This window comes from Spermophilus citellus (assembly GCF_964194105.1).
Source record: "Spermophilus citellus genome assembly, chromosome: 17".
NCBI lineage: Eukaryota > Metazoa > Chordata > Mammalia > Rodentia > Sciuridae > Spermophilus > Spermophilus citellus.
This window is the reverse complement of record NC_138199.1, coordinates 73145489-73158759: the sequence shown is the minus strand read 5'-3', so window position 1 is coordinate 73158759 and position 13271 is coordinate 73145489. Positions and strand designations below refer to the sequence as shown.

General features: G+C 54.0%; 2 protein-coding genes across 4 annotated transcripts in view; one reads left to right on the top strand and one right to left on the bottom strand.

Annotated features, from left to right (window-relative positions):
- The window catches only part of RECQL5 (RecQ like helicase 5), a 33568-nt gene that overhangs the window by 16052 nt on the left and 4245 nt on the right, over window positions 1-13271 (top strand). For both annotated transcript variants that reach the window (XM_081271673.1, XM_081271672.1), the window contains exon 8: window positions 12923-13141. In XM_081271673.1, the coding sequence (XP_081127799.1) occupies window positions 12923-13141 (219 nt within the window). The remainder of the gene's footprint in view (window positions 1-12922; window positions 13142-13271) is intronic.
- On the bottom strand, window positions 3615-12901 carry SMIM5 (small integral membrane protein 5). 2 transcript variants are annotated; one of them, XM_081271675.1, is made up of 3 exons: window positions 10547-12901; window positions 5094-5252; window positions 3615-4623 (listed from the first exon to the last, which is right to left on the bottom strand). In XM_081271675.1, the coding sequence occupies exons 2-3, from the start codon at window positions 5218-5220 to the stop codon at window positions 4514-4516; spliced, it is 237 nt and encodes a 78-aa protein (XP_081127801.1). In that variant the 5' UTR covers window positions 5221-5252; window positions 10547-12901; the 3' UTR covers window positions 3615-4513. The 2 variants fall into 2 exon arrangements, with proteins under 2 accessions (XP_081127801.1, XP_081127800.1); XM_081271674.1 differs by having other exon boundaries at window positions 5094-5257; window positions 10547-12890.

Genomic DNA, 13271 nt, shown 5'->3' with positions numbered 1-13271 from the left:
GTGAGCTGCGTGGACCTGGCCTGCCTGAAGCTTTCCACTTCCTTGTGGAGAACTTGCTGACTCATGTCCCTGGCATGTGGAGTGCACAGCCAGCAGGCTGGTCTCTGGCACACCCTGGTACTTCAGCTCCACCAGTCAAGCCAGGGTCTTATCAAGAGTCAGTTGTTTGTCCCCAGACTGGTTTGTGGCAGTTGAACTTGTTGTTATAGTTACATAATCGAATGTAACATAAGCAAATGAAGCAACAATGATAACTAATATAATAATTTTTAAAAATTTTATTCATTATTGGGTGGGGGGTACTGGGGATTGAACTCAGGGGCATTTTACCTTTGAGCTTCCCCAGCCCTTTTCTATTTTTATTTTGAGACAGGGTCTTGCTAAGTTGCCCAGGATGGCATCAAACTTGCCATTCTCCTGCCTCAACCTCCTTAATAACTGGGATTTCACACCCGCCTAAAAGTCCAGTTTTGTAGATGGGACACAGACACAGAGAAGTTCAGTAACTTACTCAAGGTCATACAACTAGTAAGTATGGTTTAGATGACCTGTCCACAGAAAGAACCTGCCCAGAGCTGGGAGCCCTGGGGCTGGGACTGCCAGCTAGTTATAGTTGAGAACTAGCTGTACAGAATCTGAGCTCTGAGATACTACATTGTGCCTCAGAGTAAGTAGAGAAAGAAGTTGTTTCTACAGGTACCTACGTGACCCCTTGGAATCACTGGGATTATATTCCTGTCAAAAAAGATTCAGACATGATAACTAAATAGGAACATTATAAAAATTCAGTGGACTTTCACACTCAGATTCCTTTGCAAAGCCTAAGTTCTTGTTCTACTCCAAACTGTTTGTGTGTGTGTGTGTGTGGGGGGCCTGCTGTAATTAAATCAAAACTACAAAATAGATACCACAAGAACTCTAGTCAGCCAGCCTACATTTAGAGAAAAGACCCTCGCCCTACCCCAGAAGGATTAGCCAGGAAATGTGTGGGCTTTCTCAATTTAAAATGAGATGTGTAGGTGCTGGGGCTGTGGCTCAGTGGTAGTGCACTTGCCTGGCATGTGTGAGGCACTGGGTTCAATTTTCAGCACCACATATAAATAAAGGTCTATCAACAACTAAAAAATAAAACCAAAAAAATTTAAAAAGATGAGACGTGTAGACAATGTGTCATACACATGAAAGGTGCATGGACTGACTGTTTCAGCTAACTGCTGTCCACAGGTGCGTAATTCTTCTGGCATGTTGGTGTGAAGAGCATGAGCTGATGGGGAGGAGAGAGGGTGCTGAAGCTCAGTTGCTCCGCCTGCTCTCCTGTGAGGAAGCAGTTCATAAATTAAGACACAAAGACTGGAGACAGAGCTAGGGTCAGTGTTGTGTGGCACGGGGCAGGAGAGTGAGGGAACGTTTTAAGGATGAAATTCATTTGTCCTCAGTTGTGCTCTGAAATTTGTATTACAGTTTGTGTTCCTCATTTGTGCCATAACAAAGATTTTTATTGTAGATTGCTTTAAAGTGTTAATAATTGAGCAGATAATAATTTTTGTGCTCTCCCAAATTTTGCTAACCAGAGTCTTTCCCAATAGGTTTTGTAGTTGTAATGAGGTATAATACGCCCACAGCACAGTGCACAGATCTTTGGTGTGGAGCACAGCCCTTCTGAGGAACCGAGAGCAGACGCTGGTGTAGCAGAGGCCACAGTGGGGTGGCATGAGGAGGCTGGTGAGATCACTGTGGAAACTGCACAGGCCTCTGTGCAGTGGCCCTGGCAAGCACTGCTGGTGGCTTGGTCCAGTGTGGCATGGAACAGTGACAGGTGGTGACCAGAGTCAGTCAGATGTTCTCTAGGCCTGAGGCAACCTGATGGTCGTCCCTTATTTGTAGCCATCTTCAGGCATCCCGCGTCTGAAGCGTCTTTGTGTTTATTTTTCCCACAGTGGGGGTGTAGCTGCCTCCTCTCCAGGCCCCCTTCCCCAGGAACGCCCTGTGCTAGGAGCTGTGTGTCCCGGGGTTGGGCTGGAGCAGCTTTGTTTACCTGAGTGGGCTGGGTGCCTGCGTGGCACTTGGCCCAGCAGAGCTTGGAGGGGCTCAGTGTTCACCAGGGAGCAGGAGGAGCACGTCTTCTGCAGGCAGGGACAGCCTCATATTTGGACCCAGCAGTTTTGTACTGCCTGCCATGGACAGGAGGGTGCACATAGACTAGCCAGACACCTGTGTGTGCCCTGGTTGTTCACGGCGCCTGACTCCCAGCAGCTGGGCTGGGAACTAGAGGCTTTCCTAGCAGAGTCTCAGCCTCAGCCACTCTTTAGGAGGGCCATTCTTGATGCCAATGAAACCTTGCTTTCTGGAGGAATCGGGCAAGCACTGGTCTGCTTCCCAACCAAGTGCTCCCAGGACCCTCCAACCAGCAGTGCTAGGAGTGAAAAATGCAGGGTTCCCCCTCCCTCCCACCATCCCGAGGTTGTTCTTCTGACACCTGGTTGAGCTCCACCCCAGCTCTTCCCCGTTGGGTTCCTCCAACTCATGTGAAGGTCATTTTGAGACAGAGTTTGGGTGTGGGTGTTTGGGCAGTAGGGTTCTTATTATCCTCACTGGAGGATAATAAGAATCTTATCTGTCCTACATCCAGGAGGCCTCAGAGCCCTGGGTGTGGCGAGCAGGAGCTCTGGAGCCAGACAGACTGGACCCAGAGGCTGGCTCAGCCACTTTCCAGCTGGTTGAGCTTGGACATCTAGTGTCACTGAGGCTCAACCTACTCACCTATAAATGGGGATAATAATGGTATCTAAGGCATTAAAGTATTGTGATGATTAAATGAATTGATCTGCATTGAAATGCTTAGACAGCTCCTGGGCGTGGACTAGCCCTCAGTGGATTCCAGCTCTTCATTGTCACTGACCTCAGTGTTGCCGTTGTTCTTTAGAATTCCTTACTTTGGACACTACTAGGGACAGGTGGATTCTTGGGTTTCTTTTCTTTTGGATGGAAACCCTTCCTCCCCAGGCCTTTGACTCAAACCTGCCAGGTGAGTCCTGGAGACCAGGAAGTGGAGCCAGCTAGTGAGAGCTGCTTTTGCCCTGCCTGCCCCCACCTGTGTGGCCTAGATTGCCAGCTAGAGATGACAGGGCTGGCATCCCCTCTCCATGACAGGGCTCTGCTCTCAGGCACCTGGGGAGTGTGCTGCACAGACCAGATGATGGAAGGGTCTAGGAAATTGCAGACCCCTTTATGGCTTCAGAGGGCTGGTGGGGAGGTGCTGTCAGATGCTCTGGTCCAGCCCCGTTGGCATGTGGGGAGACACATCCATGTGCCTTCTCTCCCCCATTTCTGGGTTTGTAGCTCTACCTCTCAAAGAGAAAGTTAACTGGAGGGAGGCAGGAAGGGGCATTGCCTTTTAGCAGATCCATTCTTTAAAATGGGTCCATGTTGCTGTGGGTTGGTCCCTTGTCTAGAGGGGAGAATAAGTCAGTTCGTATTTATGGAGCTCTTGGAACTATGCTCAGCTGTGCTAAGTGCTAGATGGAGGTCATCTTTGTTTATTCTCATGGTGCACCACAGGAAGCAGGTGCCAGGATGAGCCCATTTCTTCACCAGGGAGGAGACAGGCTCAGAGGTTGAGTCACATAGCCAGTGAGTGGCAGGTGAGGTGTGAGCCCACAAATGGGGAAGTAGTTGTAGAGAAAACTAGGGACCTGACCTCTTTTCTTGGAGCTCAGAAGTTTAGGGATCCAGGGGTTTAAGCCTGATAGTGTGGTGTGTCCAGGCAGAAGTTATAGACAGTGGAAAATGTTAAGTGGCCTTCCCGGGCCTAGCACAGTTTGGGTATCCAGCAGCCACTGCTTGTTAACTGTTGGGTGACAGGAATGTTGCTGTGTCCCTCCACTGGTTTCTTGGCTGTGGAGGGGGACTCCTCCCTGTGTGATTTTCCAGTTTTCATGGGCTTAGGGAGAGCAGTGGTCTGGAAAGAATAGTGGCTGGCCACACCCCTAGAATTCCAGCTCTGCCCTCCTGATGCACAGAGTGCAGCCAACCTCAGAAATATATAACCAAAAAGCTTTTACTTGGAAATAAACAGGCAAATACCAGGCTAGAATACTGACATGTTCCTCTTGGTTGGGATCCAGTAGCTATTGCACAAAGTCCCTCTGATTGGCTTGTTCCTCTTTGGCATGGATCAGTGGAGCCCCAAGGGCCAGCTCCCCACAGATGTGGGCTGGTCCCCATCAAAGTATGGGGACTCCTGTGTCCTTGTTAAAAAGTGAAGGTCAGCAGAAGACCCAGGTGGCGTCCTCAGTCTTTGAGCAGTGGACTCCTCCCCAACACCCAGTGTCCACTAGCAGGTGGAGTTTTGTGCGTGTCCCAGCCCTTGTTTCCTTGGTGAGGCTCCAGGTGTCAGCGTCCTGACATCGGGACAGGGCCAGAACTAGGGCTGGGGGTCCTTGTCTGGAGGCGCGAGGGCCACAGGGCCAGGCAGACAGCCTCTCCAGCTTCTCCTTCCATGTCTTGCTGTCCCTCAGTGGGGGCTCATGGGCCGCACCTGGACCTTCCTGCCTCTGCGCTCAGGGCAGCAGCAGTGAGTGCAGCAGCAGCTGCAGGCTATCAGCAGCAGCAGCAGAACAGTGGCTGCAGGATGGGAGAGTGGACCTGAGAAGGTGGGGAAGGCAAGGGTGCCCACCCTCTTTCCAGAGGAGCCCTCGGACCCATGCTAGGGCTTCCCCAGGTCTCGTTTAGTAGTCTGAAAGACCTGAGGGTCTGACGGGGGATGTTGACTGTCCCCTTGCTGGCCCTGAGCCTTGACCTCCTTCCCGGTGTCTCTTCCACCACCCAAGCTTGGCTCCCTTCATCTCTGGGTTGAAACCTGACAGTGCCCCTGGGCCCCGTTCCCAGTACTACCCAGCATTGCCCATCACTTGGGCAATGTCAGAGGATATGGGGAAATCCCTTGGTTTCCCACAAGGGGCAACTGCTTTTCCTCCTTATCTGGGGACAGTCTCCACCCCCACCAGCTCTCTAGCTAGCACTATGCTCTGGTCTCTCCCAGATGCCAGGAGGAGCCATGGGGTGCTAAGGAGACTGTGAGTGCCCACACTTGCCTGTAAAGAGGACGAGGATGGAGAAGGCCACAAGCTCCACGGGCTCGGCCTGGGGCAGCCCTCGCAGCTTCTTCAACAGTCTCTCACCCACAAAATGCATCTCCTGCACAAAGCCGGGGGCTGCCATGCTGCACCAGCTCCTGCTGAGGTTCCTGCGGGCTGCGCTGAGGCAGAAAGAGTGTGCCTAGAGTCTCCGCGGGGCTGGCTGCACACTGAGGCAGCACCTGCAAACCACCCTCTCCTGCTGCAGCCCGCAGAACAAGTTTGTCAGGTCTTACCCCTGTGCCCCTGGTGGCTTCTGAGGGAAGCCGGGAGTTAGTGGGGCCCACTCAGTGACCACCCTCAGCCCTAACCTGGCTGGCCCAGCTCTGGATCAGGGACACTGGGGATGAGTGACATAAAGAGCCTGCTTTTGGGGGCTGCCAGCCAAGGCCTGAGTTGGTGAAGATTTCTGTCCGCAAGGTGGAGCAACTTTGCTGTACATTCCTTTGCCTTGAGACACTACAACTAGGCTTGGCCAGGATGCTTTGGCTGGCACAGCTCCCCTATCAGCCCCTGGGTCTTTGGGACTTGGGTACCTTCTCCAATGCCCTTGGCTGGGGAGATGGACCTTGGGAGTCCAGCCTATGTTTGCCTTTCATCACATGCCCGGCAGGAGGACGTGTTCATGGGGGTTCTGGCTGGGATCAGTGGTAGTGAACACTGCGGAGAGGAGGTTTGGGGGATATAAAACTTGAGTCCCCTGGGACCCCCCCCCCACTCCCAGCAGCCAGAGTTTTTTGCTGGTACATTGTTCTAATGTGAGGGGAGGAGATTGCACTGTCTGCTCCCGTTTTTGCCAGGGGAAGGGTCCTCTCTGAATGGGATCAGGACTTCCCTCCCCTGTTGGTTTGGATCTGTTCTGGCCTGACCAGAGAGGCCTGTCCATCACCCCCACCTCAGAGAGCTTCTTCCTGTCCAGGGTGCCCAAGAGGCCCAAAGGAGTTTCCAGGTTCAATCTGTTAGTTGAGGCCTGTTGTGCATCAGGGATTCTTTCCCCTTCTACCTCTCCTGTGGGCACAAGGGAGCCAGAGCCTTTTTAGAGAAGGACCAGGGACAACCTTTGCCAGCCAGCCTGAACCGGTTCACCAAGACAGTTGCTTTAATCCTGGGCCTGATGTGGTAGATCAGGTGGCCAGGGGATTGTGATGTCCTGATTGGCTCTACTGATTGCCACCCTGCTCCTGGTCTCAACCCAACAGGCAGCACCTGTGCTGTGTTTCTCCCAGCTACAGGGCTGCTCACTCCCAGCACTGCTGCCTGGAAGCAGGGTTAGAACCGTGGGCCATCTGACCTGGTGCTCTATCTGCATTTGGCCTGCTGCCCTCCTGTTGAGCACCTGAAGGCAAGGACTCTCCTGCTGGAGCAGCCCACCTGCTCACAGAAGGTCAGACCCCTGCCCTCCTCCAGGGAGTCCCTCTTCCCCTGCACAGTCCATCAGGAACTTGATGGCAGCTGGTGTGAATTTCCCTTCCCCGCAGTAGCTGATCTAGTTTTTCCAGCTGACCCTCTTAGAACAGTGTTTCAATCATCCCACCTCCCCTCTTCCTCTGTGTCGTGGGTAGGTCACTTCATCTCTGCATTGACACAGAGATAAGATGCCCACCTTTCCAGCTACTTGGGCCTTGGCCATCCAGCCATACATGGTGGATATGAACACCCTCTGGGTGGGGCCTGGCCATTGCCAGGGGAGTTGAGGCAGCTGCAGGTCTCCTGGCTTAGGAGCTGTCCCCCATGCACTGCCGACTAGCCCTCCGCAGATATGCCTTTCAGGACTGTCTGTCCTTTACTCTGGGATGTTTCTGGTGTGTCTGGAAGCTGGACAAGGGGACTTGTTGTTTAGTGACAGTGGGGGTAGCAGGCATATGATGGCTCCCTGGAAAAGTGACTTCCTGTCAGAAGTGTGAGGTTCTCTGGCTTACATCCCCTGACTTCTCTCACGCCTTACCTCAGGGCTAGCACATTTCTGCAAAGGAGATCAGACCCCAGTTTGCACAGTAAGAAGCTGCACAGAATCCTGGGATACTGCTAGTCACCCACTCCTACCTCTTTGCTTTTATGGGTAACCTGAGAGCTATGTGACTTCTCTGCGGTCACAACTGGACAGGCTCCTCCTGCCCTGTGCCCTGTCAGTGAGGGCCCATCTCAGGCTTTGAGCAGAAAGCTAGGCCAGTGCAGCAGCCGTCCAGTGAGGACACTGCCCACGACTGGCAGCCCCTGGGCTCTGCACGGTCAGCCCTGCTCTTGTGGGCCTGAAGCTCTAACTTCACCACCATGTCACCTTCAGACTGAGGCATACCAGGCTTCTTGAGAGCACACATACTACTTGTCTCCAAAAGGACAGATCTTAAGTGCCCTGCTGACTTGAGCATAGTACCATTCCCTCTGGTCAGACCAAATGAGGCCCTTCTCTGACCAAATGGGACAGGCTTGCACAGGATGGTGGTCCCCTCCTGTTCTGGGACCTTCGTGCCATTACCACTCCTCAGGTTTCCAGGCATCTCATCCTTAAAGGAATAATTTGCTCATGGCTCAGAAGTGGTCCTGCTTCCCTCCCCTCCGGCTTCATCTGTACTTGGTCTGGCTTTTCAACCTGATTGGCACTTTGCCCACATGGACTAATGTAGCCCAGTGGAGCCACTCCTTAAAAGAGGAAGTGGGCAGGAGGTGGGTGGGTAGGGAGAGCTTTCTCTCTTCTATGCCACACCCAAAGACCCAGGGAGAGGTTGTGGGGGAGGGGAGAGATGGCTGTTAGTGAGAAGTGGTGTGGGGACTCCGGGTCCATCTGAGAGTCAGAACTCAGGGCAGGGAAGGGACAGTGAGGCCGAAGCTTCCCTGCAGGGAAGACAGGGTTTGTTGATCAGACCTTGGGCTACAAGGTGGTGTCCTCCAGGGCTTGTGAAGTTGGAAAGCTGCAGACTCATGCCTAGAGGGCCTGGTCTCCACTCTGGAAGAAGTCGGTCCACACCAGCGGTGGGCCACGCATGTGGATGGCTTGCCAACTGGGAGCTGAATTAGCCAGCTGGACTTGGCCATCCTCACTCAGCAAACTGACCCAGGGTTGCCCCCAGGATTCCATCTGCACTGTGCACAGAAGTGGGGCTGTTGGGCATGGTTGTTCTCCCCTAAGAACCTGGGGTCCTCTTTGCATGGCTGTTGGTATTTGTCCATTCAAGCTTAGCCCTATGACTGAGCAGAACAGGCCCACCAGAAAAGAGGCAGGAGAGTGGGGGGCAAGCTGAAGGGTCTTGTTCTTAAAAAAGGAAAGAGGCACATTCCAGCTGGTCCCCAGCGTCTTCCCAGCGGGCTATTTAAAGCAAGACCAACAGAGTGCCTGAAGCCTGGTGCCCAATATAACCAGCAACCGTCAGGTGACCCTGTGGCATGTGTCCCAGCCATTATCTTGGAGGGAGCTGCATGTGTTCCCAGCTGTGGCCAGGGGAATGTGGGAGCCCTGGGACTAGCCCCTCTTGCCACTTTACCTTCCCAGATTTGGGGGAAGAAGGTAGGGAGGCCAAGTGGAGTTGAGAATTATGTATTTTCTTAGTCTTTCTATCTCAGACTCACCAAACTTTTTTAACTGCACTTCCTGCCTGAGAACCAGAGGAACTAGAGCCTCTCCCACCCCCAAGCTTGTTAGTGCCTCAGTCCTGACAGCCTGCATGCAGGACAGAGAGGGAGGCTGGCAATGCTGGAGGGACTTGGCAACAGCCTTTGTGTGGCATCTCCTGGCAGAGAGAGCCTTGCCATGGAACAGACTGGTATCCTGCAGGCCAGACAGCTGCCACTTGGTACCAGGGCTTGTCTGTTTCCTCCTCAGAAAACTGATAGTCCAACTCCAGGGTGCCCCGTGGAGGAGAGGCAGTGTGTGCATACCTGATAAGCACAGTGTGCTCCATGGCTCAGGGCCCCGAGGACCTTCTTGCTCAGCCCCCGTTGTTTTGTCATGGTGGGCTTCAGCCACCCTTGCCCTGTGGGGCATTATCTTGTTTGAGAAATTGTTCCAGTGAGAAATAACCAACAGTTGTGGGAGATTTGTAGGGTCCAGAGGCCAGCAGAGTGGAGACACCTGGTGTGCACCATGCTGGACATTCAGCCCTGATTCTGACTTGAAATAGAACATAGGCACTAGAACCTTTCGCAGTTTCATTGCCCCAACCCCATAGCTTCCCAGGACAGGAGGTGGACTTCCTGCCATCCACTTTCTGACCCTGCTTGGACTGCTAGAAGGACCTCATCCACCTGTGTCCAGTGGATGTAGGGCACCTGCCTGTTGGGGTGTGTTAGAGATAAGACACACCTCACCATTGTGCCCTTCCCTTCCCTGACCTGATGCCTCAGGTACACCCTGGCCTCCATCCAGTCCCCTCCCTTTGCCACATGCTTCCAGTCTCCAAGCTAGGCAAAGCCCATGGCCTCTCCTAAGCCCAGGACACTTGGCCTGATCTTTGCTTTCCACTTTTCCCTGGATTGTTTTTCTTTCTTGCTAGATGCCAACTTGTTTGCTTTGGGAAGAACCATCTAGGGGTGTGGGAGACTTTAACTCTGATGTGAGGACAGGGAGGCAGGAGGGGTAAGTAGCCTCTACTTGTGGAGCCCTTCCCAGGAGGGAAGTGCTCAGTGCTGCCTGAAGAACCAGATATCTGTCTCAGGGTCACAGCATCTCTGTGGTGCCACAGAGATCTGAATACCTATGGTCCCTCCCCAGCCTCACACCTTTCATAACCATCTCCCAGCCCAATACTGAGTTTAGAATCGGGTGTACATGGCCATGGTTCAGTGTTCAGAACTCATTGCCAGAGGGAGATCTGGGGGCTCCTGGGGATCTAAGTGGGCCCAGGGACACTTCCTTGGGCCAAGCCCTAGGTGGGAACATCTGATATTGAGTGGGCCAAACCTCCAAAAGAGATGGCAGCTGCTGTTCTTGTCCAGGACACAGGTGGGCAGAGCTGCTTGAGGTCCTGCTGCATCCCCAGGGGGCTGTGAACTGGCTGGACATACCCTGCCCTGTGCCTCCTCCACTAAGGGAACCCAGGAGGGGAGGACTCGAGCCTAATCCTGGGGAAAACGGGGGCTCAACGGGCATGCGTGGCGGGGCAGCCAAATCCCTCTCCAAAGCCCACTGAATAGAAAAAGCTTAAACTGACTTGCAGAGTCAGCAGCCTGGGCCCTCTGCTGCACAGCAGGCGGCAGGGCAGCACTTGGGGCAGAGTCCCCCACCCTCCCCTCACAAAGGTCCCAGGGGAAGGGAGAGCTCAGGTGCACAGGAGATTTCCCTGTGAGGAGGTGACTAGACGCGTTCCAAGACTTTCCTTTCCCTGTTTATGGTAGATGTGGCCCCCCACCCCAGTGCAGGAGACCCTGGCTGTTCCCTTGTCTTCCTTACCCCCTTCTCTGTGGCCAGCACGACTTACCTGGAACGTAGCTGTTGGGGAGGCAAGAAAGGGAGCCCGGATCAGGGTGTCTGCGTGCCTCCCCTCGGGCCCCTGGCCACCACCTCGTATCTCTTTGTATCTCTTTCGTGCACACCGTTTCCCTGGCCCGCCGCAGCTCCCCTGGGCACTCCTCAGCACGAGCTCCTGGAGCCTGGAGCTCCTCCTTGAGGCTGACAGCCAGCTGCTGTCCGACAGCCTTGGCTTTTTTGTTGTTGGTTGTCCTGGAGATGTAAGTGTCAAATTACCGTCGAGAGGGGGAGCCAGAGGGAACCCTCTCTGGAGCTTGTCCTGCAACTTCTACCCAGTGGCTTTCCTTGCTGGGGAAGTGGGCTTTGGGATCCTCCTCCTCCTCCTCTTCTCTCCCCTCCCTCTAGCCAGTGGGCTGGGCCTGGTTAGCTGATGACAGGTGCTGGGCTCTGGTTCTGAGTAGATGACCCAGGGGCTCATCCTCTGCCCTCAGGGAAAGAGGGTGGAGCAGTTTTCCCTGCCCTTGGGCTCCCCACTGCCGCCCTCAGGCGTGTTTTTCAGGCCTGTGTCCCCAACTCCCACAATTTGTACCTTGAGCCACTGTTCCTCCCTTTGGCCTCTCCGAGGAAAGAAAGTAAATAGTGAGGGACTGCTGGGCTACCCCAGCAAACAGGCAGGTGTTGCCAGCAGGCCGCCCAACACCCAGAGGTGTCTTGGGAAGTCTTAGGGAATCCTGGTGTCCTGGGAATGGTCTGCTTGCCCTGTGAGGGACATCGAACTCTTCTTAAGAGGAAGGACACTGCCGATTTCTTTCTGCTTAGCTTTGCCCCGCGGACTCCTGGCCCAGCTGTCAGGGATTGGCTCCAGAGCCCAGTGGCTGGGGCCCTCTGACATTTGGCTGGTCGTGCCACCCAGCAAACCAGTCTCCTGGGAGAGAAACTGACCCTAGCCCCGAAGTCAATGGAGCTCTTTGAATCTGAACACAAAACCCCAGTGAGTCAGAGCTTGGGGGGTAGGGAGGAGGCAAACCGCTGTGGCCACACCACTTGAATGCCTGAGCCTCCCAGAGACAGACAGGCAGTCACTGTATAGACAAGGGGACTCAAGTGGAGGTAATATGTGTCATATTCATCCAGGGCTGGCAGGAGTGGGCATGAGAGCGCCCTCTGGTGGCTACCTCTGCTGTCTGGCTGTTCCTATTTACCTTCAGAGCTGTGTCCTCTTGGCTAGAAGGTGACCTGACCCTACTGCTTTGGGGGCTAGTCACATTCAGCTTTTGTTTCTTGAGACTGCCATTTGAGAAGACTTCTGGTTAGAGCATCTGGCGCCAGCTATTCTTATCCCTCCGATTGGTACTCCAGACAGCCCTGCCTCTGCTCCAGCATCCCCTTTTGGGCTCTTCTACCCTGTGCTACCTTCCCAATGGCAGGAATGGCTATTGTAACTACCCTGATAAAGCTATGGTTCCTTCCAGGGCCTCTGTACCTGCCTGAGGGTTGGTGGGGCCTCAGTCTGGGGATTGGAGCAGAAATAGACCCTACTGGGCCAGATGGAAGCTGCTGTCTGTTCCTAGCTTGGGCAGTTACCCCAAGAGGGCCAAGACAGGGTCAAGGCAATGGGGGTGAGGAGGAGACTCCAGTGAAGCCACATCTCCTTAGCTGAATGCTCACCAGTGAGTCGGTACAGTGCCGGCCCTCAGAACCACCTGCTTGCCAGCTCTCTTGATAGTTACGCCTTGTGCAGCTCCCAGTCTCGGCCTGGGTACAGTAGGCTGGGACACAGGCTTATCAGGGTCCACAAGGAATAAGCATCAAGATACAAGCAGAGCAGAGTATTGAGGCTGGAGTGGGGCCCTCTCCTACTATTCCCTCCCCTTCTGACCCAGAGAAGGGTGGGAAGTAATATTGTATCCTAATGCCCTTCAGAGCATCCCTTCTCAGTCCTCACACAGCTTGAGGCCAGCGTCCTGCTGCACCATTTTATTGAGAATCTGTAAGTTTTAAAGGTGAGATGATTACCCAGGGACACAGCCTTGGTGGCAGAGCCAGCATCTGTATCAGAGCCTGAACTCTTCCAAGGGCACCTACTGCCAGAGGATAGGGTCCCAGGGGCCAGGGGAGTAATAGACAGAATAGGGCTTATATCCTTGCTCTTGGGGTACATATATAGATATGACCTTGGAAAAGCTTCTTCCCTCACTGTCCCCAATTATACAATGGGCAAAATCAAATATGACTTGTGAGGCCCCCATGAGGTGGCATGTGTGAGATGCCAAGTGTGGTGCTGGACAGTGACACTCAGCCAGTATTTGGAGCTGGGGTGAGCAAATGCTAGCTTGCCTGGGTCCTCATTTCTTATCCCTCATCTCTTCTGTATTGCCTGCTCCAGGTGCCGCCATGCTGCCATTGCCAAGTACTTTGGGGATGCTCCGCCTGCCTGTACCAAAGGCTGCGACTACTGTCAAAACCCTGCTGCTGTGCGGAAACAGCTGGACGCCTTGGAGCACAGCAGCAGCTGGAGCAAGACCTGCATCAGGCCCTCCCAGGGGAATGGCTTTGACCCTGAGCTGTATGAAGGAGGTCGCAGGGGCTACGGGGGCTTCAGCAGGTCAGGAGCCATGAAGCCAGAGGCCCCCCAACCCATTGGAAATAGTCTGTCATTCTCCTGGTGCTAAGGCCAGACATGGTAGTGCTGTGGTTTACCCTCCTGCCCTATGGACTAGGTTGGGGCCTGGACC